General features: G+C 57.5%; 1 protein-coding gene across 1 annotated transcript; it reads right to left on the reverse strand.

The window, feature by feature from the left end:
* MYH7B (myosin heavy chain 7B) lies at positions 1-26,233 on the reverse strand (the record flags this gene model as incomplete). Its single annotated transcript, XM_080716524.1, has 41 exons — positions 1-12; positions 95-232; positions 495-590; positions 670-774; positions 856-1,026; positions 1,124-1,249; positions 1,324-1,720; positions 3,245-3,360; positions 3,457-3,581; positions 3,690-4,039; positions 4,187-4,383; positions 4,465-4,583; positions 4,678-4,804; positions 5,823-6,212; positions 6,281-6,371; positions 6,584-6,729; positions 6,800-6,976; positions 7,606-7,848; positions 8,606-8,861; positions 9,789-9,925; positions 10,015-10,138; positions 12,615-12,732; positions 12,912-12,999; positions 13,371-13,447; positions 13,532-13,664; positions 13,749-13,928; positions 16,416-16,586; positions 16,693-16,842; positions 16,925-17,043; positions 17,281-17,419; positions 17,509-17,612; positions 18,270-18,368; positions 19,827-19,890; positions 19,988-20,080; positions 20,217-20,240; positions 22,473-22,569; positions 23,612-23,639; positions 23,891-24,047; positions 24,533-24,676; positions 24,822-24,928; positions 26,143-26,233. 41 exons carry the CDS (start codon positions 26,231-26,233, stop codon positions 1-3), a joined length of 5,826 nt encoding a protein of 1,941 aa, XP_080572650.1.
* Between the last annotated feature and the right edge of the window lie 569 nt (positions 26,234-26,802).

Below are 26,802 nucleotides of genomic sequence, written 5' to 3' on the forward strand. Positions count from 1 at the left end.
TTACTCCTTGTGCTAAAAGACAGGGAGGCTGAGTGAGCACAACCATCTGTGTGCCCCCCCACGGCACACCCTGTGTGGAGGGCAGTGCCCTCACCTTGGGGCCCAGGGCATCTCGAGTCCGCGCCCGCAGCTTGTTGGCCTGAGTCTCTGCCATGTCTGCCCGCTCCTCGGCATCGTCCAACTCGTGCTGGGCCTTGCGGTACTTAGCCAGGTTGGTGCTGGCCTGCTGCTCCTGGGAGCACACACTGGCCTTGGTTCCCCTTTGGTAGCTGAAATGGTCACTCTGCCCCACCACCAGCCTCCCCCCTCACCAGGACCCACCGCAGGAAGAAAAGTAGAAGCGCCTGTGTGCCCACCTGCCTGTCAGAGGCACGTGGGCAAGAGCCAGGGCTGGCTCTGAAACCATTAGGAACTGAGCTGCCACCCTGAGGGCAGCCCAGGTACCACCACGTTGGATCTGGTTCCCCGGCACCCTGGCCAGGCCGTGTGCTCACCGCTTCCTCAAACTGGCGCTTGTAGCTCTTGACCTTGCTCTGCAGCTTGTCCACCAGGTCCTGCATGCGAGCCAAGTTCTTCCTGTCCTCCTCAGCCTGGGCAGGCAAAGAGGACTCGGGGTTTGCCTGGGCGGGAACAGCCCGGGGCACTCCTCAGGTGGGCCCCGCCACCCACCTGGTACGCGAGCTCCTTGACCCGGCGCTCGTGCTTGCGCACACCCTTGAGGGCCTCGGCGTGCTTCTTCTGCTCCGTGTCCAGCTCGGCCTCCAGCTCACGCACCTGTAGCCAGGTGGTGGGCAGCTCAAGGACCTGCTCTGCCTCCCGGCCACCTGCCCTGCTGGGGCAGCCAGAGCCACGTACCTTGGCCTCCAGCTTCTGCACCTGCTTCTTCCCACCCCGAAGGGCGGCCTGCTCCGCCTCCTCCAGGCGGGCCTGGAGCTCCCGCACCGTCTGTTCCAGAGTCTTCTTCATCCGTTCCAGGTGTGCGCTCGTGTCTTGCTCTTTCTTCAGCTCCTCGGCCATCATAGCCGCCTGTGGGGAGGAGGCGGCATGATCGAAAGGGACCAGCCCCAAGGAAGTTCCTTTGGGTTCCCACCTCCCACCCCCAGCAGCCCTGGTCCAGCCTCACGTCTGTGATGGCCTTTTTGGCCTTCTCCTCCGCCTCCCGCCTTTCCTGGGCGGCCTCCTCCACCTCCCCGCTCAGCTGGGCCAAGTCTGCCTCCAGCTTCTTTTTCTGGTTCAGGAGGCCCGTGTTCTGAGAGGAAGCAGAGTGTCAAGGGGCCCGCAGGCCTCCGACCCCAGCCCCTAGACACCCTGGCCCCGTCCCACCTGTGAGTGCAGGAGGTTGAGGCGCTCGGTGGCCTCCAACAGCTCCTGCTCTGCCAGCCGCCGGCTGCGCTCGCCCTGTTCCAAGGCGGCCCGCAGCTCCTCCAGCTCCGCGGCCAGCAGTGCTGCCCGGCGCTCCAGGGCCTGAGCCTGCTCGCGGAGCTCAGCTACCAGCCGCTGCTCCTCGTCACGCCCGGCCTGCTCCTCCTTGAGTTGGGCCTGCAGCAGCCGTGTGGCCGCCTGCGCCTCCATGGCCTGGCGGGTGGCGTGGCCCAGCTGCAGCTCCAGGTCGTTAAGGTCGCCCTCCATCTTCTTCTTGAGCCGGAGTGCCTCGTTGCGGGCCCGGGTCTCTGCATCCAGGGAGGCCTGCAGGGACTCCACTGCCCGCTGATGGTTGCGCCTGCGGGAGGGCAAGATGAGGGGCAAGGCTGGCCCCAAGAAGAGAGTGGTGCAGGCACAGGCCATACCCTTGCAACGCCTAAGCCACCAGGCCCCACGTGGGGAACAAGTGAGTTATCCCTCTCTGTTTTCAAAGTCCCTTATGAGCTGGGCATAGTAGCGCACGCTTGTAATCCTAGTACTTGGGAGGCTGAGACAGGAGGATCACGATTCGTGACCAGCCTCAGCTGCTTAGTGAGGCTCCCTACAACTTAATGAGACCCTGTTTCAAAATAAAGAATAAAGTCGGGCGTGGTAGCACACGCTTGTAATCCCAGCATTCCGGAGGCTGAGACTGGAGGATCATGGTTCGTGGATATCCTCAGCTACTTAGGCCCTCCACAATAGTGAGACCCTGTTTCAAAATAAAGAATAAAAAATAGGGCGGGGGGTGTAGCTCGGAGGTCAGATGCCTCTGGGTTCTATGCCTAGACGAGCAAAAATTTAAAAATTAAAAATTAAAAAAAATAAAGAATAAAAGCCAGGCGTGGTAGCACACACTTGTAATCCCAACATTTGGGAGGCTGACACAGGAGGATTGTGCAAGTTCAAAGCCAGCCTCAGGCCGGGCGTGGTGGCGCACGCTTATAATCCTCGCACTTGGGAGGCGGAGACAGGAGGATCACGCAGGTTCGAAGCCAGCCACGCTGGCATAAGAGACCCTGTTTCAAAAATATAAAATAGGTCTGGGAGTGTAGCCCGGAGGTAGAAGGGCTTCCAGGAACCCCAGTACCACTATAAATAAATAAATAAATAAATAAATAAATAAATAAATAAATAAATACAAAGCCAGCCTCAGCTACTTAGGCCCTTTGCAACTCAGACCCTGTTTCAAAATACAGAATAAAAAATAGGGCTGGGGGGTGTCACTCGGAGATAGAATGCCCCTGGGTTCCATCCCCAGTACCACACACACACAAAAAAAAAAATTTTTTTAAATAGGGCTGAGGGTGTCGCTCAGAGGTAGAATGCCTCTGGGTTCTATCCCCAGTACTACAAAAATAAAATCCCTTGCCAGGTGTGGTGGCACATGCTTGTAATCCCAGCATTTAGGAGGCTGAGACAGGAGGATCACAGAGGTTCGAAGCCAGTCTCAGATACTTAGTGAGGCTCTCAGCAACTTGAGACCCTGTTTCCAAATAATATATAAAATAGGTCTGGGAGTATAGCCCGGAGGTAGAAAAGTCCCTGGGTTCCACCCCCAGTACCATAAAAAATAAAGTTCCATATGGTAGTGTGCTGCCCATCAGAGTAAGTTCACAGACGAGAGTGGGCCCAGAGACAGAAATGACTGAATACTGACTCTACCCACTGTGTGATCTTGAGCTCACAGAGGCCCACTTCTGGAGTGGGGACAACCACCCAACCTTGAGAAAGCCAAGTGCAGGGAGGGAGGCTAAATGCCTGTCAGCCTGCGGCCACGGGCACAGCCACACTGCTCTCCCTCCTTGCTCTGCTCTGCAGTGGCCGGGACGGGCAGCCAGACCTCAGATTAGCGCACTCCTCATCCTTCTCCGCCAGCTTCCGGTCCACTTCCGCCTTAACCTGAGACAGCTCCAGCTGGATCCGCAGAGTCTTAGTCTCTTCCAGTTCCAGGGCCCCCTGAGGATGCATAGTAGGAGTCAGCACAGGGCCACCGTGGAGAGGGGGAGGCCAGGAAGCCACAGGTCAGCGTCCCCACCCACAGCCAGCCCGGACCTCGGCCTCCTCCAGTGCGGCCTGGAGTTCACTCTTCTCCCCTTCCAGCGCCTTCTTGGCTTTCTCTAGTTCCTGGATGCTCTTCCCGCTGAGGCTGACCTGGTCTGTGAGGTCGCTGATCTCCTCTGCAGTGTGGACAGAGAGCTAAGGAGCCATCCCCAGTTCTCGCCCCCAACCCAGTCACTTCCTTCACCCCCTCCAGAGTGACCGAGGCGCTGCCAACTAGGGCCTACCCTGCAGGTTCTTGTTCTCCCGCTTCAGCGTCTCCAGGGCCTCCAGCGCCTCCTCATGGCTATGCCGCAGCCGGAAGAGCTCAGTGCCCAGGCCCCGGGCCTCCCTCTGGGCTGACTCCAGCTCCCGCTGCGTCTCTTCCTCCTGCCGCCGCCGCTCCTCCAGGGCCCGCTCCAGGTGCCGCTGCTTCTTGTCCAGCGCAGCAGCTGCCGAGGTCGCTCGCTCCAGCTCCAGGGCCACATCCTCTGACTCTGTCTGCAGCCGCAGCTTGGCCTTCTCCAGTGAGGAGCACTTGGCATTCGCAGCCTCGACTCCCTCCTCTGCCTCCTGCAGCCGCAGAGCCAGCTTCTTCCTGGGCCGTGGACAGGACAGGTGTGGAATGCACAGGGAGGAAAGCCGGCAAATGAAGGAGCCCAGCATCGCCCACGCGCCTCACCAGGCTCCGAGGCGCAGGCACAGATCTCCCATGGCCATGATGGCCTGGCCACCATGCACTCACTTGGCCTCCTCCAGCTCCTCAGTTCTCTGGATGGCGTCTGCCTCATACTTGCTTCGCCACTGGGCCACCTCGGCGTTGGCCTTGGACAACAGGCGCTGCAGCTCAGCCTGGGCCTCGGTCTCCTCCTCATGCTGCTCCCGCAGGAGATCACAGTCGTGCCGCAAGGCCTGCACAGCGTGGGCCAGGGCACTCTTGGCCTGCAGGGGACACCACAGGCCTCGGCATCAGTCCGGGCAGATGGTCCCACACCCACCTACTCACTGCGGGCACCAGCTCACTTTGCTCTCCTCCTCCAGCTGCCTCCGCAGTTCCTCCAGGCTCTGGGCAGCTGAGACCTTCCCACGGCTCAGCTGGCTGATCAGAGACTCCTTCTCCTCCAGCAGGCGGCCCAGCTCCCCTGCAGGTGATAGGGTAAGCCAGCGGGCAAGCCAGGCAGGTGAGGGGCGGCAGCTCAGCCCATCCTGTGTGGCCCAGCTGAAACCCAGACTCACCATTCTCTGTCTGCAGCCGCCCGCGCTGCGTGTTCATGTCCACCAGTTGCCTCTGCAGCTCCTCCACTTTGATCTTGGCCTCGCTGAGCTGATCCTCGTAGGCCCGACACAGCTTCTCTGCACTGGCCTGGGACCCAGAGTCATGGTTATATCCATGCATTAGAGGGCAGGACCTACAACTGCCAGTCAGAGACTAGGACCTGGGAGCAGGAACCGGAAAGCTAGATGTGGGCCCCGGACTCAAGGGACAATCAGAGACCCACAGCCAGAGCCAAGGTTCTACTCCTGGGCTCATAGCCTAATGGGCCTCAGAAACGAGAGGGCTGAGCCAGCTTCAAGGCCAAAGGGCCAGGTGAGCTGAGGGTACTAGATTTGGTGTCAAGAGACAGTTACCAGGGATCAAGTTAGGTAGTACAAAGGTCAGAGTTGGAGCCGGGCATGTGGCCCACACTTGTAATCCCAGCATTAGGGAGGCTGAGACTGGAGGATTGTGGTTCACGGACAGCCTCAGCTACTAAGCGAGGCCCTTTGCAACTGAGTGAGACCCTGTTTTGAAATTAGAAAGAATAAAAAAATAGGCTGGGGGTGTAGTTCAGAGGTAGAATGCCCCTGGGTTCCATCCCGGTACTGAAAAAAGAAGAAAGACAGAAAGACAGAAAGACAGAAAGAAAGAAAGAAAGAAAGAAAGAAAGAAAGAAAAGAAAGAAGAAAAAATAGGGCTGGGGTATAGCTCAGAGGTAGAATGCCCGGGGTTCAATCTCTAGTACCGCAATAAATAAATAAATAAATAAATAAATAAAACAAAAGGTCAAAGTTGGATTCCGGGGTTCAGGACAGGAACAGTCAGGACACACATTAGTCAGAGTTTAGGAGTAAAGAGCTGAGGTCACAACTGCTGTGGGCTCAAGGGTCTGAGGCTGCAATTGGACGCTGGGTGTAAATGACCTGGGGCCAGGGCACAGGGCTGAGGAGTCGGGGCTTGAGTCAGGAGTGGCAGGGGTTGGGGGTCAGGAGCAGGTCCAGGGTCAGGATCAAGATTGGCATGGGGGGGCAGAGGGCAGAGGGCAGAGGGCAGGGTCAGCTGCTGGAGTCTGGATTGGTTAGCGTCAGGAGGGCCAGGGCAGGGCCAGGAGGAAGGCAGACACCTTGCCGCGGGCCAGAGCCTCCACGCTGGCCCCCAGGTCGTCCACCTCCATGCGCAGCTCGCTCTTTTCCTTTTCCAGCTTCTGCCGCACCCGCTGCAAGCTGTCCACCTGCTCTCCCAGCTCCGCCGCGCCATCTGCCTGCTTGCGCCGCAGGGCGGCCACGGTGGCCTCGTGCCTCAGTGCCGCCTCCTCCAGCTCCCGCCGTAGCCGGCCCAGCTCGGCCTCTTGCTTGCGGCAGCCCTCGCGCTGCCCGGCCGAGGCGCCTCCCGCTTCCTCCAGCCGCTCACTCAGCTCCTCCAGCTCCCGAGCTGCCTCTGCCCGCTGCTTCTCCACGCGGGCCCGGGCCGCACGTTCAGCCTCCAGCTCCTCCTCCAGCTCCTCGGCCCGCGCCTGGGTGGGCGGCAAGGTCAGCTTGGTGGGCCTCCGGCCGGAGCCTGGCCACCCAGAGCCCTGCGCACCTGCAATTCCTTGATCTTCTTCTGTAGCTGGGCCCCCAGGAGCTGCTCGTCTTCCACCCGCAGGTTCAGTTGGCTCAGCTCCGAGTCCTTCCTGGGAGGACCAGGAGGGATGAGCCAGCCCCGGCCTGCCACCCCCTGCTTCCCGGAGGCCGCGTGGCCTCACCTGCTGCCCTCAGCCTTGGCCCAAGGAGGGCAGGCCTCCATGCCTGCGCCATGACCTCCATCCACCCGCACATGCTGACTTCCACTGAAACAGGACGGATGGGGTACAGAGGGGAAGGGCTGGCTCGGGCGGACACCTACTTCTTGAGCTTGTCCTCCAGCTGCTGCTTGTCCTGCATGGTGTCGGTCACCGCCTCCTGCGTCAGTTTCAAGTCACCCTCCAGCTTGCGCTTGGCCCGCTCCGTGTCAATGCGCAGCTTCTTCTCCTGCTCCAGGGAGCACTCCAGCTGCGGGGCACCTGGGCTCAGCCTCAAGCAGCCGCTGTGTGCCCCCAACCCGCAGCGGAGCCCGACTCACATCCTCCACCTGCTGTTCCAGCCGCAGCTTGGCCTTGGCCAGCGCGCTCACGCGGTCCTCCTCGGCCTGCAGGTCACCCAGGACCTGCTGGTGTGCCTCCTGCAAGGCCTTCTTCTCCTTGGTCAGCCGGGCCACCGACTCGTCCAGCGCAGCCATCTCTTCTGCCAGGTTCTTCACCTGGGCCAGGGCCAGGGCCACCACTGACACCCATACTCTGCGCAGCCACCTCCCACCCCATTCCCATCCAACTGCGGGGCTCAGGAAAGCCACTGCTGCTTCTGGCCTGGGGGCCGCACCCTCCTCAGCCGAGGGCCTAACAGGCAGGAGACGAGGCACGGAGCCCCGCAGGGGCATGCCACGGCAAGGCAGCGGATGCCAGCTGCTCACAGCATCAACGTGTGCTCGGGCAGCTGTCTCCAGTCCCGGCCTCATCCTAAGCACCTGTGAGGACCTGAACCAGCAGCTCCTTCCCCAGCCCCTCCTGGGCTCAATACTCCAGGGCGAGGAGCCACAGCTGCGATGAGGCACAGCGCTGGAGGCAGGTGGGCTGCAGAGCTGGGGGTCTGCATCCTGCTCACACTTGCTGAGCACCTGAGTGTGCGCAGCCCTGTAGTGCATGCTGGGCCTGGGCCAGGTACACACTGCGGCCTCCACCACCCTAATGAAGCAAGTGCCCCATCTGACAGAGGAGGAAACCGAGGCCCACGAGAGTCCATTACCTGCCTCTGCTACACAGGCGCACAGTAGGGGCCCAGAGGAGCAGGGGAGGCCCCACACCGCCGCCCCGGGCCCGCCCCTCCCCTCACCTTGTTCTCGGTGGCTTGCTTCTCTTTCTCAGCCTTGGCCAGGGTCAGCTCCAGGTCGTCGATGTCCTTCTTGAGCTCCGTGCACTCGTCCTCCAGCTTGCGCCGACGGGCAGCCAGGTCGGCGTTCACCTCCTCCTCGTCCTCCAGCCGCTCATTCAGCTCCTTCACCTTCGCCTCGAGCTGCACCTTGGACTTGATCAGGAGGTGGCAGCGCTCCTCCGCATCCGCCAGGTTGTCCTGCTCCTGGGGGGGCACCAGGAGGCTGAGTCACGGGGGGGGGGGCAGGCCACTGCTCCCTGCAAAGGCTGACACCCCTGCCGGCTGCTCTTGGCCCTGAGGACGTGGGAAGAGCTCAGTGTGCAGGGACATAAGGGGCACCATCAGGAAAGCAACCGTGAGAGGCTGGGGCAAGCCAGAGGGAGGCCTGAGGGGCAGGTGACCGTGGCGGTACGCAGCCCTGCACCACCAGAGGGCTCCCGGAGGCACTCGGCTATTCTTCCCTTGGGTTCCCAGCTGCGTGACCATCTCCCGCACTAGCGTGTGAGTTTTCCAACCACGGCCATCTCTGTCCTCCATGTGCCTCCAGCACCAGCCTGGGCTCGGCACGCAGGTGACACTCAGAGTCTGTGCTGACGGGAGGACAGCTGCCTTGTGACTCAGGGGTGTCCGCACCCTTGCCTCTGCTCTCTGGTTGGGTGCATCGCCTGCCACAGGGTTCCTGTGGTTGCTCAAAGGAGCAAGGTAGGGAGGGCTGGGGAGAGGGGCTCCTCCACAGTTTTAGAGGTCCAGGGACGAGGGCTTCAGGCAGGACAGGCAAGACCTGCAGGCGGGGACTGGGCACGGTACGAGCCACAGGCCTCGTGGTGCCTCCAAAGTATGAAGAGGCTGAGGCAGGGACCCAGCACCCAGGACGCTCCAGCCCCCGGGCTGGGGGTCTGGTGTTGATGTTGGAGACACCGAGTCAACCGGGAGGCCCCTTCCCCTCCCACCCCACACTCACTGCCTGAAGCTGCAGGGCTAAGTCATTCTTCTCCTGAGTGACGCTGACGTGGGTCTCCTCCAGTTCCTGGCGCTTGGCCTCAGCAGCAGCCAGCGCCCCCCGCAGCCCCCGCAGCTCTGCCCGCAGGGCCGCCAGCTCCTCCTCAGCCTGTGCTGAGCGCAGCAGCGGCTTCATCTTGAAGAAAAGCTTCATCCACGACCAATTCTTGACAGCATTGAAGGCGCGGATGTTCCACTGGATGGTGAACAGGGCATCCCTGGGAGGGAGGGCAGGCCCGGTGAAGACAGATCCATGAGGCCCGCTTCCAGCTGCGGCTGGAGTTCCCTGAGCACTTGCCCTCGGCATCCCACTGTGCACCTGACAGGTTACCCTGTAATGTTTGCGAGTTCCACAGACACGCGAGATCATCCATGCAGGTGTCATAAGTCTTTATTAGTCCACTTGTCCCGGGCAGCTCTCTCCCCCACCCCCGTGTCGCGGGTGCGGGGTGGGGGTGGGGGAGATGTGTGGAAGATAGCCTTCCACGAGTGTAGGAATCTCTCTGTCCCACCAGCTTCTTCTGATCCTGGATCGCGCCGTCCCCTTTTTATCAAAGGGGAGTGGCTTTCCGTGGGAACATCCTGGGCCTTGTAGGGTAGGAGGTGGGTCAGCCCCGCCCCTGCCCCGTATGGGGAGGGTCTAGAACCTAACATACCCCACCTCTGGGTGAGGCCGAGGAAGTGGCCTAAGGCCCCCGTCTGCCTTGGGGGGGGGGGCTCTCATCAGCCCCAAATATTCTGGGTGGCCTCTGCATGGTCTAAAGACAGCAAGCGTAGGGCAGGGCGTGGTGGCACACGCTTGTAATCCCAGCATTTGGGAGGCTGAGACAGGAGGACCTCGTTTGAGGATGGCCTCAGCTACTTAGGCCCCTTGCCTTATCTTGAGCTTTAACAAAGAAAACACAACAAAGTATCTGGACTAGGGGCTAGAAAACACTGGGTGCCACTGTCACTCTCTGAGCCGTGACTCCTGGCTATCCCGTGGTGTGGCAGGTGCTCCAAGGTACAGAACAGAACCTTGCCCAGCCAGCTGGAGGGGTAACCTGACCACGGAGCAGCATGACCGGGCATGATAGCCGGTAGTTCTGTGAGCCAAGGGACTGTGGCCGCCCGCCACCCGTCCCCATCCTGTGTCTTGAACCCACCTGCCTCCCAGCATGCGCTGGTACTCAAGGCGCATGAGGTGGCCCCGGCTCCGAGCCTGCAACAGCGTCAGCACCTTGGCCAGACGCTGGTCCCGGAGCTCCTCGAGGATGCCCAGGAGCCCGGCCTTGAAGAACACCTGTGGGGGAGGAGTGGCAGCCAGGTGTGACGCCTGCCCAGTGCGACGGCTCACCCCGCGGGCCAGCCTCCACTCCCGTGCGCGTGGACCTTGGTGTGGCCAAACTGGTACTGGGTGTGGTCGATGTCCAGTGAGCCCAGCAGCTTCTCTGTGGCCTTCCTGCTGTCCATGAAGGTGTCATCTGGGATGGCACTTGGGTTGAGGATGCGGTACCTAGGAGAACAGGGAGGGGCTGCTGAGGAGAGGCCAGGGCACGGCCGGCAAGGACACGGAGACTGGGCAGAGGAGGCCGCTGGGGTAGCAGGGGCGGCGTCCTCAGCCTTCAGAGGTAGAGCAGAAGATCCAAAGAGACACACACTGAGCAAGGCGGCGGAGGCCCCGCCGCTCTGGAGGCTGGGCACAGTCTGCTTGAAGCCCTCGGGTGTGCTGTAATGCATTTGGTAAATATTTTAAGAGGCTATAGGTTTGACGAAAGGTTTGTGCTACTTATGTAAAAGACAAAAAATGTAAAGGCAACATGCTGTACCACGTCACAAACTGAAGAGACATTTGGAAGAGAATTCTACTCAGTAGGAGCAAGGGTTCCAGCCAGGCGTGGTAGCACCTGCCTGTAATCTCAGTATCTGGGAGGTTGAGACAGGAGGATTGCAGGTGCAAACCCAGCCTCAGCAGCTTAGTGAGACCCTGTTTCAAAATAAAAAATAAAAAAATTGGCAGCATGGCTTAGAGGTAAAATGCTCCCTAAATTCAATCCCTAAAACCAAAAGAAAGAAAGGAAAAAAAAATGTGGTGCTGGGGGTTGAACCCAGGGGCATTCTACCTCCCAGCTATACCCCTGGCCTACTTTATTCTTTTATTTTGAAACAGAGCCTCACTAAGTTGCAGAAGCTTGCCATAAACCATCATCCTCCTGTCTCAGCCTCCCAAGTACTGGGATTACAAGTATGTGCCACTACACCTGGCTTAGGAGGATTCTTTAAAGCACACAGCTCACTAGACTAAGGGATGCTTACAGCCATAAAGAAAGAAAAAAATAGATGAGCCGGGCATGGTGGCACATGCTGCTTTTTTTTTTTTTTTTCCTTTTGGTGGTACTAGGGTGGAACCCAGAGGCTTTCTACCTCTGGGCTATACTCCCAGACCTATTTTATACTTTATTTGGAAACAGGGCCTCACTAAGTTGCTGAGAGCCTCACTAAGTAGCTGAGGCTGGCTTTGAACCTGCATGATCCCCCTGTCTCAGCCTCCCAAGCGCGGGGATTACAAGCGTGCGCCACCACGCCCGGCTTGGCACATAATCCCAGCATTTGGGAGGCTGAAACAGGAGGATCGTGGTTCACAGACAGCCTCAGCTACTTAGTGAGGCCCTTTGCAACTCAGTGAGACCCTGCTTCAAAATAAAGAATAAAAAATACACCTGGGGTACTGTAGCTCATAGGTAGAATGCCCCTGGTTCACCCCCGGTATGGCAAAAAACAAAAATGGATGATGCAACAGACTTATGTCTGTTGAGAAGGACCAATAGCCTAGACTGAGAGTTACATGAAAAACAAACTCAGATTGTGTGTACGCACATGCCCACAGGGACATTATATGCAGAGACGTCCAGTGTGTGTGTGTGTGTGTGTGTGTGTGTGTGTGTGTGTGTTACTAGGGATGGAACTCAAGAGCTCAAGGGCCTTCTACCTCCAGGCTACACCCCCAGACCTATTTTGTGTGTGTGTGTGGTTCTGGGGGGTGGAACCCAGGGGCTTTTCTACCTCCAGGCTATACTCCCAGACCTATTTTATATTTTTATTTGGACACAGAGTCTCACTAAGTTGCTGAGAGCCTCACTAAGTAGCTGAGGCTGGCTTTGAACCTGTGCGATCCTCCTGTCTCAGCCTCCCAAGCGCTGGGATTACAAGCATGCGCCACCACGCCCGGCTCACCCTCAGACCTATTTTATTTCTTATTTGGAAACAGAGTCTCTCTAAGTTTCTGAGAGCCTCACTAAGTTGCTAAGGCTGGCTTTGAACCTGTGATCCTCCTGTCTCTGCCTCCCAAGTACTGGGATTACACGTGTGCACCACCACGCCTGGCTTAGACCTCCACTTATAAAGGACAGCATGGATGACCACAATTACTTCTGGAAGGGGAAGGAACTACAGACACCGTAGGCTGGAGAAGCCAAACCTCTCAAGGAAAGGGGGAATCAAGCCAATGGCTTCGGCTGGGCTCTCATTACGTCCCACCCGCATGAATGCTCATTTCGCTGGAGACATTTCAATTTGACATGTCCAAAGCAGAGCTCAAGCCACTGCCCCGCATGTCTCAAATCGAAATGCCTGCCCTGCCTGTCAGTGACTCTACAACCGACGCCCCAACTGCTCGGGCCCCAAAGCTGGGGTCGCCATGACCTTTTATTCTCTTCCCAAGTCATAGGCAAGGCTTGCTGGTTCCATGCCCAGAATTTATCCCAAGCCTGCCTCTTTCCCAGCCCCTCCCAGGCCTGAGCCACCCGTTTCCCACTGGATGCCTGCTGAGCCTCCTCAGGACCCGAACCTCTGCTTGTCCCTGAGAGGCTAACACAGGCTTTTCCCACCCCTCGGGCTACAGGCTCCACCAGGAGGAGGCCCAGGGTTAGGGCAGAGGGAGGCCGCCAAGGGCCAAGGGCGGAGCTGGAGCCGGCAGGAGGGGAGCCACCCACCGCTGCCTGAAGTCTGTGTAGAGCAGCCTGTTGGGGAATCCTTGGCGGCAAATGCGGATCCCCTCCAGGACGCCATTGCAGCGTAGCTGGTGCAGCACCAGGAAGGCGTCCATGACCCCTGGACATAGGCGTGAGGGGAAGGAGAAGGTCAGAGGCCTTGGACACACCTGCAGGCCCCAGAGAAAGAAAACTGGTCCACACCCAGGGCTTTACTCTGAGGCTGTACAGACCCCGTGACACAGGGGGTACCTGCCTTCCAGTGCCCCCACCGCCCCTATGCCGCCCCGGGATCGCTACCTGGGGTCTTGTTCTCATTCGGGACAATGCAGCGGACAAAGTGGGGCTGTGTGGCCCGCAGATTGGTCATCAGCTTGTTGAGGTTCTCCTGGGAGTGGGGAGAGCGGGGAGGCACAGGAGGTGCAGAGAACAGAATTGGAGGCCGCAGTGGGTGGGCAGCCAGGATGGGCGGGGCCTGGATAAGCCAGGCTCCCCTCGGCTGGGGGCCTCTCCCATTTTTCCCTCCCAGCCCTCTCTCCCATTCGACCCCCGTCCCCATCCCTGCAGAGGCCTGGAGCCCCCACCCCTCCCCCAGCCTGCCCAGGCAGCGTGGGGACGGGAAGCAGCACAGACTTGCTGTGATGTTCACGGGCAGACGAGTTAAACATCACTGCAAGTCTTAACAGCTGCCCGCCCAGGGCGCGGGGCTGGCATGGAGAGGCAGGCGAGCTGGGCCGTGCACGCCAGGCTGGGCCTCACCTTGTGCAGCTGGGACACCGTCTGGAATGAGGCTGCCTTCTTCCGCTTCTCCTTCACCCCAGACTTGGGGGGCTCCGCTGTTAGAAACAAGGGGCCTGGTCACTAAAGTGAACGCCCCTGCGGGCCACTGTGGGAAGGCCAGCTCGAGCCTCGGTACTCACTGGAGCAGGAGCCTGCATAGTTCTCGTAGAGGGTGGCCAAAAGCTTGTTCTGTGACTTTTGGAAGATGGGGACCACTGTCTCATTCAGGGGATCCTTGTTTTTCTCCAGCCAGCCCACGATGCTATAAGGCACCTGGCAGGGATGAGACAGGCACTGAGCTGAGGCGGGAGCCCTGAGGATGGGAGGTCGAGGGCCAGGGTGCCAAAAGGGACCTACCACGCCTGCATAGTGGACCACCTCGAAGTGGGCCTGGTACTTGCGCTTCTTGTCAGGCCGAGGCTGCTGGAAATTGGGTGACTTCCCCGAGTGGTTGTCATAGAGCTTGGCCCGGAAGCTAGCGTCTGAGGCCTTGGGGAACATGCACTCCTCCTCCAGGATGGACAGGATGCCCAGCGGCTGGGGACAGGGAACGAGCTTGCAGGGCCAGTCCATGCCAGCTGGCTGGACCCCTGTTCCCCAGCCCGCCTGCCTCTAGGGGCTGTCCCAGACCCCCAAGGCTAGCCATCTCCCCAGAGGGCTGGAGACCAGGCCCCAAAGCCTCACTGTCTAAGAGAAAAAAGCTGTGGCTTGGCTTCCACATGATTCATACACTGTATTAAACTTTCCTCTTTGCTTGTAAGATGTGTTTAAGCCCAAACTGGTGTCTGTACCCGCTCTCACCTCCCAGCGCCATGGCTCACACATCCTCCCACAAGTACACCAGGTGAAGTCTACATGTTGGCTTTCTCACTTACTAGCTGTGGGGTCTTTCTTTTCTTTCTTTGTTCTTCTTCTTCTTCTTCTTCTTTTTTTTGGTGAGGATTGAACCCAGGACCATTCTACCTCTCTGATATACCTTATTATTTATTTTTTATTTTGAAACAGGGCCTCACTAAGTAGCTAAGGTGGGCCATGAACCTGCGATCCTCCTGTCTCAGCCTCCCAAGTACTGGGATTACAAGCGTGCACCGACAGGGCTGGCTAGCTGTGAGGTCTTACTCACTAAACCTCAGCTTCCTAAGATGCTGAATAGGAAAATTATTATCTTTAGTACTGATTCCGTGTGTGTGTGTGTGTGTGTGTGTGTGTGTGTGTGTGTGTGTGTGTTATTGAAGATTGAACCCAGGGGCACTCTACTACTGAACTACACCCCATCCAGCCCTTTTTTATTTTGAGACAGGATCTTCTAAATTGCTAAGGCTGGCCTTGGACCTATGTTGCTCCTGTCTCAGCCTCTCAAGTAGTGGGACTATAGGTCTGCACCACCATGCCCAGCCAGTGCTGATAATTTTTTTTTGGGGGGGGGCGTCTGGGGATGAAACCCAGGGACATTCAACTTCTGGGCTACAGCCCCTGCCCTGTTTTTTATCCTTTATTTTGAAACCGGGTCTCACTGAGTTGCGGAGGGCCTCACTAAGTAGCTGAGGCTGTCCGCGAACCGCGATCCTCGGGTCTCAGCCTCCCGAGTGCTGGGATGACCAACGTGCGCCAGCGCGCCCGGCTCAGTGCTGATAATTTATAACAACAAAAGAAATCAGCTGCCGAAATGCCCAGCAGCTGGGGTTATATGAAGCATGACTGTTGTACTTTCTTCAAAAGTATTCAAAATACATGTTCAGAGGAAAAGTAGGATAAGAACTGAAATCTGTGTCCATAGAGAAAAACGCATGCAAAAGCCGGGCGTGGTGGTACACGCTTATAATCCCAGCATTTGGGAGGCTGAGACAGGAGGATCGAAGTTTGAGGACAGCCTCAGCTACTTAGTGAGGCTCTTTGCAACTCAGTGAGACCCTGTTTCAAAGTAAGGAATAAAAAATAGAGCTGGGGGTGTAGCTCAGAGGTAGAATGCCCCTGGGTTCCATCCCCAGTGCCACACACACACACACACACACACACACACACACACACACACACAAATGCATGCAAAGGACATGGGATTTGGAGGAAATTAACAGGGGCCTAGATACAGGCTCTGGTAAGATTGGGTGAAAATATTTTTCCCTTTGAATTTTCTTTCTTCCAAACTTTGTACAATGGGGAAATATATGTAATGTTTCACAATAAAATAAACAGAAACACTGCTTTGCCCAGGGCAGTTCTGAGGACCCAGTGATAATCTGGCCTTGTGAACTGCAAAATCATGTGCCCCCAGGAGGGGCTGCTGTCAACAGGACTGAGATGCACACTTGCACACTCACAGTGCTCACACACTCGAGCCAACCCTCGTCCAACTCCAGCACATCTAACACCCCCTCACACACTCACTCACACTCAGAAACAGTGCTTAGCCGGGCGTGGTGGCACACACTTGTAATACCAGCATTTGAGAGGCTGAGACCGGAGGATCGAAGTTTGAGGACAGCCTCAGCTACTTAGTGAGGCTCTTTGCAACTCAGTGAGACCCTGTTTCAAAAAAATAAATAATAAAAAATTAGGGCTGGGGGTGTCGCTCAGGGGTAGAATGCCCCTGGGGTTCAATCCCCAGTATTGCAAGAAGAAAAAAAAAAAAAAAAAAGCTCTGAGGGTGTAGCTTGGAGGTAGAATGCCACTGGGTTCTATCTCCAATACCATTAAAAAAAAAAGACCCGGGCGTGGTGGCGCACACTTGTAATCCCCGCACTTGGGAGGCGGAGACAGGAGGATCACGCAGGTTCGAAGCCAGCCGCGCTGGTATAAGAGACCCTGTTTAAAAAAAAAAAAATAGGTCTGGGAGTGTAGCCCAGAGGTAGAGGGCTTCCAGGAACCCCAGTACCACCAAAAAGAAAGAAAGAAAGAAAGAAAGAAAGAAAGAAAAACCAAATGAAAAAAAAGTGCTTACCTCAACTTCAGCACAAAGCACACATGCACACAGGCTCGCTCACACACAAGCACACACACCCTCCTCTCCGTGGCCGCCGGGCCCACCTTCTCAATGAGGTCGATGCAGGGCTGCAGGTCAAGGCCAAAGTCTATGAAGACCCAGTCGATGCCCTCGCGTTTGTACTCCTCCTGCTCCAGCACGAACATGTGCTGGTTGAAGAACTGCTGCAGCTTCTCGTTGGTGAAGTTGATGCAGAGCTGCTCGAAGCTGTTGAACTACGACAGGGCAGCGCCGGCTCAGGAGGCCCCTCGCAGACAAGGATGGGAGGGCGCCCCGGTGCAGGAGTGCTGGCCCTTCCCGCCCGTCCTCTGCCCTGCTCACCTCAAAGATCTCAAAGCCCGCGATGTCTAGGACTCCGATGAAGAACTGCCGGGGCAGCTTTGTGTCCAGGGTCTGGTTGATCCGAGACACCAGCCACCGGAACAGCCGGTCATAGGTGGCCTTGGCAAGAGCCCCCACGGCGAACACCACCTGGGGAGGAAGGAGGCGGCTGGGGCGGCGAGGGGAGCCTGCTGCAGCTTCCCCTGCCGCGCCCGGCCTGCGGGCGGCTCACCTGCTCCACGCTCTGGCCCTTGGTCACGTACTCGTTGCCCACACGCACCCGGGGATGCAGAAGGCCTTTGAGGAGGTCCCCGCTGCTGACCCCCATCAGGTAGGCGGCCTTGTCAGCACCTGGCAGGGCACGAGGGTCAGATAAGAAAGGAGAGCAAGGGTCTGGACACTTGGGCTCCACCGCCCCAGCCCGGGGCCGGGGAGGAGGCCGCGGCACTGCTGTCAGCCTCGGGAGGGCGAGGGTCTGGAGTGGAGGAGTCGGGACGGGAGATCAAAGCCAAAGTTGTGGACAGAGTTAGGGTCGGGGTCACTGCCAGGAGGTGGGCGCCGGGTCAGATCAGAGTCGGGGCCGCTCACTCTCGGTGCCGTCCGCCTCTGCCTGCTCCTCCCGCTGCTTCTGCTTGAACTTCATGTTGCCGAAGTGCAGGAGGGCGCCGACCACCTTGTAGCAGGCGCACTTCTCATCCACGCTGAAGCCCAGGATGTCCATGGCATGCTAGGGGCGGGAGGACCGCTGGTTCAGAGAAGTGGGGCCTCCCGGTTCAGAGAAGCGGGGCCCCGCGCCCCGCACTGCAGGCCCCTTACGTCCGTGGAGATGAGTTCCTCCCCATCGTCCATGTTGTCCACAGTAATGACGCCCTGGCTGCAGAAGTGGTAGTCATAGGGGTTCATCGACAGAAGCAGCATGTCTGCAGGCAGGGCAGCAAAGTGCAGGTCAGCCTGTGTCCACCGAGCTGCCCCACCCCTGCCCAGCACGGCAAGCCCAGCCAGCCCTGAGTCTGCCCCCGCAGGGACCTTACAGAACCTGGGCTTCTGATCCCCCTCTCTATGGCCATGCCCACGATTTCTTTTTCTTTCCTTTGGTAATGGAGATTAAATTCAGGGCCTTGTGCGTGCTGAGCCACACCCCAGCCCATTTATTTGTTTGTTTATTTATTTAATCTGGAGAGGTGTCTCTTTATGGTTCTCTGACCCCAGCCCCTGTCTCTTCCCTTGACTACTGCTCCAGCCACCTCTCTAGCCAGATCCCAAGCTGGATGCTGGGACACAGGGGAGACCAGACTCTTTGTAAGGGAAGGACCGTATAGATGGTCACTGGGAACCCTGAGGTGCCAGGGGCCCTGTAATCTCAGGAGGGTGCACCTCTTGTCTGTTCCCAGGCACATGAAAGAGAAAACTCATCAATAACCAGAAATCCTAGGAAAGGGGATGAGGCTGCGTCCCAAGGAGAGCAGGAATGTGGCAGACCTCAGGACAAGTAGGGCACAGCCATGCCGGGCCAGCGTGCCGAGTGAGGCCAGGCAGTCCCTCTGGGCTCCAGCTCCTCCCTCCATCCAGGTCCTCACCCTGCAGCTCTGGCTTCTTCCCCGAGAGGATCTGGTAGTAGATATGGTAGCCACGCTCACCGGGCAGCTGGAAGATCACTCGAGACTTCTCTAGGAGATCTGCAGAAAGGGAGTGCCGCCTGCCTGCCGTCCTCACCTCCCCGGAGCGGACTCCAAGGGGAGGTGGGCCAGAGTACTAGGGGAGGGTACCTCTCCATTGGCACCTGCATCAGTGTGGGACGTCTGTCTGTCCATACTGCCTGTGTGTGTCAGCCAGATGCACGAGTGTGTATCACAAGTGGGGCGTGGGCGTGGCCAGCTGTGGGGCTTATTCTCTTGATGTGCGTTTATCTACTGAGATCTGCCCGTGCTTCCCAGCGTGGGGAGAGGTCAGCTCAGGGGCTCTTCTGTGGGTGTGACTCATTAGTGTGGCCCAGGCACTGGGGCAGGGCCACAGGGCTGCATCAGGCAGGCCAGGCAGCCCCCCTGAGAGGCGTCAGAGCTCCCAGCAGCTGGCCGGGAAGGCTGGAGCCTCTAAATGTAGCCCCGTGGCTGAGGTGGGGAGTGGGGACAGAGAAAAGATGGGATGGGTGCAGGCGATCACTGAGCCTGACTGGCCCAGTGACGATCTGGGCCTCCATCTTCAGGTGATGGGATCTAGAGAAGGTTTTGGGTTGTTTTGTTTTGGTTTTTGCAATACTGGGATGGAACCCAGGGGCATTCTACCTCCGAGCTACACCCCCCAGCTCTTTTCTTTCTTTCTTTCTTTCTTTCTTTCTTTCTTTCTTTCTTTCTCTCTTTCTTTCCTTCTTTTTTTGCAGGTTTGGGGATGGAACCCAGAGGCATTTGACCTCCAAGCTACACCCCCTGCCCTATTTTTTATTCTTTTTTTTTTTTTTTTTTGGTGGTACTGGGGTTCCTGGAAGCCCTTCTACCTCTGGGCTCCACTCCCAGACCTATTTTTACATTTTTATTTGGAAACAGGGTCTCCTAAGCCAGCGCACGCGGCTGGCTACAAACCTGCGCGATCCTCCTGTCTCTGCCTCCCAAGTGCGGGGATTACAAGCGTGCGCCACCACGCCCGGCCTATTTTTTATTCTTTATTTTGAAACAGGGTCTCACTAATTTGCAGAGGGCCTCACTAAGTAGCTGAGGCTGTCCGCAAACGATGATCCTCCGGTCTCAGCCTCCCGAATGCTGGGATTACAAGCGTGTGCCACCACGCCCGGCTTTTTATTCTTTATTTTGAAATAGGGTCTTACTAAGTTGCAGAGAGCCTCACTAAGTTGTAGCTGAGGCTGTCCGTGAACTGCAATCCTCCTGTCTCAGCCTCCCAAAGGTTTTTAAGCAGGAGCAGAATACAGTCAGATTAGGATCTGAGAGGCAGTGGCTGGAAGAGCCTGCGGAGGCCACATGAAGTGCAGTGAGAGGTGAGGTGGCTGCAAACAGGCAGTGAACCAGGGACCAGGGACCGGGAGAAACGCCCGGGCAGGTGACACCCAAAGGAGTCCATGGTGCGTGGAGAGGCTCTGTGCCTTCTGCCCCCTTCCCGAGCCGCCTTCCCTCCCTCAGACTCACAGCTGTCAATGTCCGCAGAGGCCAGCTTCCCAGAGGGACCGAAGTGAATGCGGATGAACTTGCCCTGCAGCAGAGGGGCTCCCTCAGCCAGGGCTGCTGAAAACCTCACAAACTGGGCCTTGCCCTGCCTGCCTGAGCCCCGCTCCCACCTCGCCACTCACAAAGCGGGAGGAGTTGTCGTTCCTCAGGGTCTTGGCGTTGCCGAAGGACTCCATGGCAGGGTTAGCCTCAATGATCTGGTCCTCGAGGGTGCCCTGGGGGGTTGGGGGATGAGGGACCAGCAGCCCCGTGCTCCCTGACCCCAGGCTGGGGCACCCAGGGGAACCTGTGCAGCGCAGGTCCTCGGGACCTCGGCGCCGTTGCCCACCCCGCACACTGGCCCCTACTTACCCCAGTCTTTGTTGCCAGAAATTGCTGGGGGAGAAGGAAGATGCTGTCAGGGCTATGACCCACCGGATCGGGGCAGCACTCACCACAGTGAATGTTAGTGGCTGGAATGTTTATTAACAAGTGCAGCACCCTCCTCCCCTCCGCAGGAGCCTGGTCCTCCCAGGGCTCTTAGGAGAAATGCTAGCAAGGGGCAAGCACAGCCCTAGCCGGGCCCAGGCAGGCTGCCGTAGGTCTCCTAGCCAGAGCCCTCCCCTCTGCCAGCCCTGTCTTTGCTTTCCACAGCCATGCAGCACACGCGTCCCAAGCCCCTTCAGTCTAGTCAGAGTGCCCCCTCCCCCAGGAAGGCCTCCCTGGTGCTCCCAGGCTGGAAGCCCTTCTGTAGACCTCTCTGCATTGTGAGTTGTGATTAGGTGTGTCTTTATTGTACACTGCACACTATCATTCAAAATGGCCCTGCCCGGTGCACATTAGCTCCCTAATCTACAAATGGGGAGACTGACTCAGAGCTGGGAGCTGCTCTGTCTGCTCAAGGCCACGCTCTAAGCACCTGGCAAAGCAGGCTAGACCCAGGCGCCCGCCTCCCTCTGTGCCTCCAGCTCTCCTGCATCCCACCCAGAAACGTAAGGAATGGAGCCACTGCGCCCTCTCCCCTCCTAGCCTCGGCTTCTCATGCAGCCAGCCAGCCAGCCCTCTCCTGCCCAGGTGGGAGCCGGACCCTCAGAAGACAGGGAAAGAAGGAAGGAAGGAAGGAAGGAGGGGACCTGTGTGCTTTCACTTATTCACCTCCAGGGGGCACAAGATTAAAAATGCCCCCAGAGACCCTCCTGGGGAGAAGGTAGGAGGGAAATAGGAGGAGGCCCTGTGCAGGGCTCTCTCCGGCCTGTTTGGCCATATCCGAGGTTGGTAGAGCCTTTTTTTTGTGTGTGTGGGTCTGGGAATAGAACCCAGGGCATTCGACCTCCGAGCTACACCCCCTGTCCTATTTTTTATTCTTTATTTTGAAACCAGGTCTCACTGAGTTGCAGAGGGCCTCACTAAGTAGCTGAGGCTGTCCGTGAACTGGATCCTCCAGTCTCAGCCTCCCGAATGCTGGGATTACAGGCGTGCGCCACCACGCCCGGCTGGTAGATGTTTTATGCTCGCGCATCTGTGGGCAGCCTTCCCTCCGGCTCCCTCGCCTGGCCCACTCCCCGGAGTTCTGAGGTCAGGGCTCTGTCTGCCCAGTGCTCCCTGTCTCCAGCCCTTCCAGCCATGTCCCTGCCAGCTCTGTCCTCTCCCTGACATCTCTTCTTGTCACTGGACCACCCCAACTTTTTGCAGATCTCCCCAAACACCTTCTGAGGGGTTGGAAAACAGAATGGGAAAGGAAGGAAAGAAAGAATAACAAAAAGTCAGCAGCAAAAACAAAACAACGGCCACAACCAAAAAAAAAAAAAGAAACAAACAAACAAAACTGAAATAAAAATTAAAAACCAAGAAAATCAAATGAGGAAAAAGAAAAAAAAAAGGGAAGAAAAAAATATATAACAATGCCCCAGAATAAAGCAAGGCTCAACAGGACCAGGAGTCGGGGCTGGGCAGGAGGCCTGGGGCTTCTGGAAGGAAAGGCAGCCCTTGTGTGGGGGTTAGGGAACAGCCGCGGAGCTCTGCACAGCTGGCCAGCTGGCCCTTGAGCTAGCAACGGAATGTTGTACCTTGAAAACAAAAACAAAGCAACAATAATAATAATAATAATAAAAACTAGCCCCCGCTATTTAGCAAATTTCCACAATTTCAATTTTTATCGAAATCACAGTTCACAAAATTGTTGAAAATACCGAGTGCCTCAGCCCTGGCTAATTAACCTCCGCGTAGCCTGCTCCTGGTTTGTTTTCAGCGCGTGAAAATAAGAAAACAATCACTCCTGAGTAAAAGCGGCCTACTTGGTAAGCGCTTCCGAAATATGACAGTCACAACGGAAACGTTACACAAAGCAGCTCAGGAACAGCAACGTGTGAATGGAACTCTGGGAACGCTGGGAGGCAGGCGAGGCCACGCAGCGTCAGAGGCGGCCTAGGTTTTCTGGTCAAGCCTTGCTCAGGCCAGTGCCTCCCACCAAGGTGAGAGGTTCAGGCAGGGCTGAGGGTTCTGGGGAGACAACATTCAAAAATAAAAACTAAAAAAAGGAAGGAGGAGAAGGACGAAAGAAAAGAAGAGGGGAAAAAAGCAAAACAAAGAGAAGCAGTGGGAATTGGTGCCCAAGCGGGCAAATCTTACGGCCTTCTTGCCCGGCCCATCTCCCAGGGCAGCGACGATGGCAAAGTACTGAATCACCCGCTTGGTGTTAACCGTCTTACCGGCCCCCGACTCTCCGCTTGGACGACACAAACACGAGTCACCAATGCCCATCAGGCCTCATTCCCCAGCCCCAGCCCCCAGCCCTCAGGCAGGACACCCTTTCTTTCCTTGTCCCATGACTCAGATTCCAACTCGGTACCCCAAATCCCAACCCCCAGGGTAGATCAACCCTCTAGGTGTTGTCTACAAGGTGAGGCAGTGTAAACCATCCCCATGAGATAACATGCGTGAAGATGCACTGTTTACTAAGCACTAAAATGGGCCAAGCACTTTTCCTGTTGGCTCCCTTAAGCCTTAGAAAGCTCCGGAAGCAGCCACCAGTAGCATTTTTATGGATAAGAAAAATGGCCTCAGAAGTTCTGGCACTGCCCCCGCTTTGTGCCCGCACACTTTGTGTCAGCTCGCTGGCCCCTTGTGATTCTTTTGTTGGGAAGGATTGTTCTGTTTTTATTGGGCAGTACGGAGACCAGGGGCATAGAGCAGGAACAGGAGAACCTGGATCCAGGTCTATCTGGCTTCAAGGCCCTTGTTCTCAACCACCAGGCTGCAAGTCTGTGTGTGTGTGTGTGTGTGTGTGTGTGTGTGTGTGTGTGCGCGCACGCGCGTGTGCACACACACACGTTCACACAAACACTGTTCATACTGGCTTGGCTAGACATGAACCTCATATGTAGGAAATCTACTACCTTCCTTAAAGGCAAAAGGGAGGAGTGATGGTAAGGTACAGAGATCATGCAGTGGTGAGAGGAGGAAGGGAAAGGAACCACCCCCCCCACCGAGGCAGATTAACTCCCCAAGGATCAAGGTGGGAGACGCTAGGCCCCGGGTAAACTGGAGCTGGTGAACCCCCTGTGTTGGGCTGTCCCCTCCCTGTTTCCTACCCACAAATGAGGGCAGGAAAAAAGTGCTTGGGCATGATTTGGGCATGACTTGGCTTCAGCTGGGACACTGGCTCCAGGTGGTACAAGCCCTGCCCCAGGCACTTTGGATTCAACCCTGCGAAGACTTTGGTTCTACCCTTTCCCTGCCAAATGGCCAGCGTGTCCAGCCCCACTCACGTGATCAGCATGGACTGGTTCTCCCGGTCTGGAGGAAAGGGGAAAAGACAGGAAAGTCAGCCAAGATGAGACACCTGGGTGTCTAAGGCACGGGGAGCCCCTCACCACCCAGGGCCCAAAACAGAAAGGGGCGGTGGACCGCCCAGTCTGCAGAGGCAGATGGCTGTGCCCAGCTCCAGCGGCATCACAGGAGGGAGGGAGGGCCTTTACAAAGGCCTCACTCTGTAAAGGGAGCCCGGGTAGGCTCTGAGTGGGGAGAGGGGTGGAGGCGGCCCTTACTGCGTAGCATGTCGTTGTAGGCATTATCGGCCACCGCATATATATGAGGCGGGGCCTCTGAGCGGCGCTTTCCCTTGTAAGCGGCCACTACCGAAGCCGTGTAGACCGGGAGCCATTTGTAGGGGTTGATGGTGACACAGAAGAGGCCTGAGTACGTCTGAGAAGAGAGTGCATAGGTGGGGTTTTGTTTAGAAAGAGGCAAATTCCCATCCCCAGGCCTCAGTCCTCACAACGCTGTGACCCCTCAACTTGCCACTCCACATCCTCTGTGGCTGTCCTATCCCTAACTCCAGTCCCCAGCTCGGCTCCCAGCCTGTGTTTCCGCCTCTACCACCCACAGCCCAGGCGCTCAGGGTGCTGGAGCTGTGGATCGCCCCCGGCAGTCCTCAGCAGGACCTCCAGCCCCTTCCCAACTCTGGCTCCGCCTCCACCGCACCAGGATATCGCCACGCCCACCTATATGCTCCGCCCTCCCACTCGCCAGGCCCCGCCCATTGTGGTCACGCCCCGCCCGCGCGCCAGCCCAGTCCCATCCGGCCCCGCCCACTGTGGCCCAGTCCCCGCCCACCTCCGTGGCCCCGCCCAGTCCCATCCGGCCCCGCCCACACTGGTCCCGCCCCGCCCCGCCCCGCCGGGCCTCACGTAGATCATCCAGCGAGCATAACGCTGGCGCAGGTTGTGAAGTACAGCTGCCTCGTTGAGGTGCGTCATCATGGCCATGTCTTCCAGTAAGTCGAAGCGGGGCGGGTTCATGGGCTGCAGTTCGGTTTCGCGCACTGTCAGCACCTGCCAAGGAGGCATGTCATACGGTGAGGGACGCAGAGGGACCGTCTGACCTCACCTCTTCATCCCCAACCCATATTCTCAGTCCCTTTTATCCAGACGCTGTGACCCCAGGAAGAGGAGCTCATCTGAGGAGAGGGGACGGAACCTTCTGGTCTTTGGTCTCCACAGTGACTTTGCCTCCTGTCGCCTCCGACTTGACCTCGGCCTCCACGTAGGCATCCTGTTCATCAGGCACCCAGACCCGTTTCTTTCCTGCGTGGCAGAAAGATCATTGGGTCTTTGCGAGGGGCTGGGCCACCTCCAGGGTTGGGTAGGGCTTCCCAAGCTTGTCCATAGAGTTGTGTACCTCGCAGAAGCTCCATATGCCAGGACACAGAAGTCCTAGTGATACTCCACCAAACCCTGGGCAGAGCTAGCAGGGCCCTAGACATCTCCTCAAACAACCCCCTGATTAGGGTAACCGGCTATTTGCACACTTGGGTGAGATGCTGCTTCAGCCATGTCTGCCCTGTGACTTAGGGAACGAGGACTGGTTAAAACATCACAAGGCTCTCCAGAGGTCCAGTATGGATAGCCCCGCAATATCAGGCCCATAACTCTCAGGGGTTCTGCCTTCCCCATTTCACTAAAGATTGTGGGCCCCTAACCCTGTCCTGAGCTCTTTCCACCTGAGCAGCTTGCCTTAGAGCTTCAGGAAACCAGATTTTGCAGTGGTTCAAACATGGCCTCGGGTTGCAAACTGCAGGTTCTGTTCCCTGCCCTTCCACGTGTTAGCCAAGCACATGGGTCAGGACCATGCACATAACTAAAGATCCCGGTGCAAAATCATGGAGGCTCATTTGACAAATCCTCATTTCAAAACTCAAGATGGCAATAGCAGAGTACTAGATCCAGCACAGGCGCTTTGATCACGGTGCCCTGTGCAACCACCCTGAAGCTGGCCCTGGTGCTGGTCCCGGTCCCCACCTTCCCAGGTTGCTGAGGGATGCCCAGCAAGTCACTTGCTCTGGGCCTGGACATGACAAGCACTTGATACACACTGTCTTTTGTTATTATTGTCCTATGAGCAAACCGGGTCATAAATAGTAGTCTTCATTCCTGTTCCTAATATACAGTGGTGTTGGCCCTGTGGAAAACACTAAAAATAAGCTCAGCACAGGTTCCTTTGACATGTGGAGGCTGCCTGCGCACATGCTGTGGTCTCAGCCCAGAGACCTCGGGTTCCAGCCGAGTCCTCACAGACTGCAGCTCCGGGAGAGGCAGGTGGTATTATCCCATTTTACAGAGGGGTACATCAAGGCTTGTTCACAGACACACAGTGATGTACACAGGTCCTTGAGGCTTTAGCCTCCAAGACCTAGAATCTGAGAGAAAGGCCCAGAGCTAAAGCTGCCAGGCCCCCACTCCTGCTCTGAGTCCGTCAGGGCTCCTCTCTGGCTGTGCCCATCTCCTCGGCCTTCACTTACCATCCCACGGGACGGTGTGCACCTTCATCAGCTCCTGGTAGCCCTGGCGGAGGTAGTGGGCCGACTCCCCAAGTTCACTCATATCCATCATGGTGGCGAGAGGTGGTGGGAAAGGCCCTGGACGTCTGGGTGGCTCCGGTGGTCCTAGGCGGCAGGCACTGGAAGGTGATCGTAACGACACTGAGAGATCAGGAGCCCCACACTGGGGCAGGACCTTCTAATCCAGAAGGCCAAACGTGGGTGAGCCCCAATACACATACACACCCCCGAACACCAGTGCATCCTCCCGTAGATACAGAGACCTGTGCCCAACCGCGGGCACTTCTGCTCCCGCCCTGCCCTCCAACTCCAACCCCAGCTCTGAGCACCCACCTCGCACCTCAGTGAGGGCAGGGACTTGTGCTACCCCTTTTATTGCTGCCGTCAAGGTCAGCGGAGGAGAGCTATGTCAGCAATCTCCGAGTCACAGCCCCCCCAGCCCGGCCACAGGACACAAAAGGCAAATTCCCTTTAATCTCCACCAGCACAGCCCCTGAGCTATTTTTACCTCCCATTGTCAGGGGATCACAAAGGCAGAGAGAGACACTCCACTCAGAGACGGGAGCCCGGAATTCCGAGACTGGCTGGCCAGGGAAGAGGCGGTGAGGAGCTTGGAGACAG

This window comes from Muscardinus avellanarius (assembly GCF_963383645.1).
Source record: "Muscardinus avellanarius genome assembly, chromosome: 19".
NCBI lineage: Eukaryota > Metazoa > Chordata > Mammalia > Rodentia > Gliridae > Muscardinus > Muscardinus avellanarius.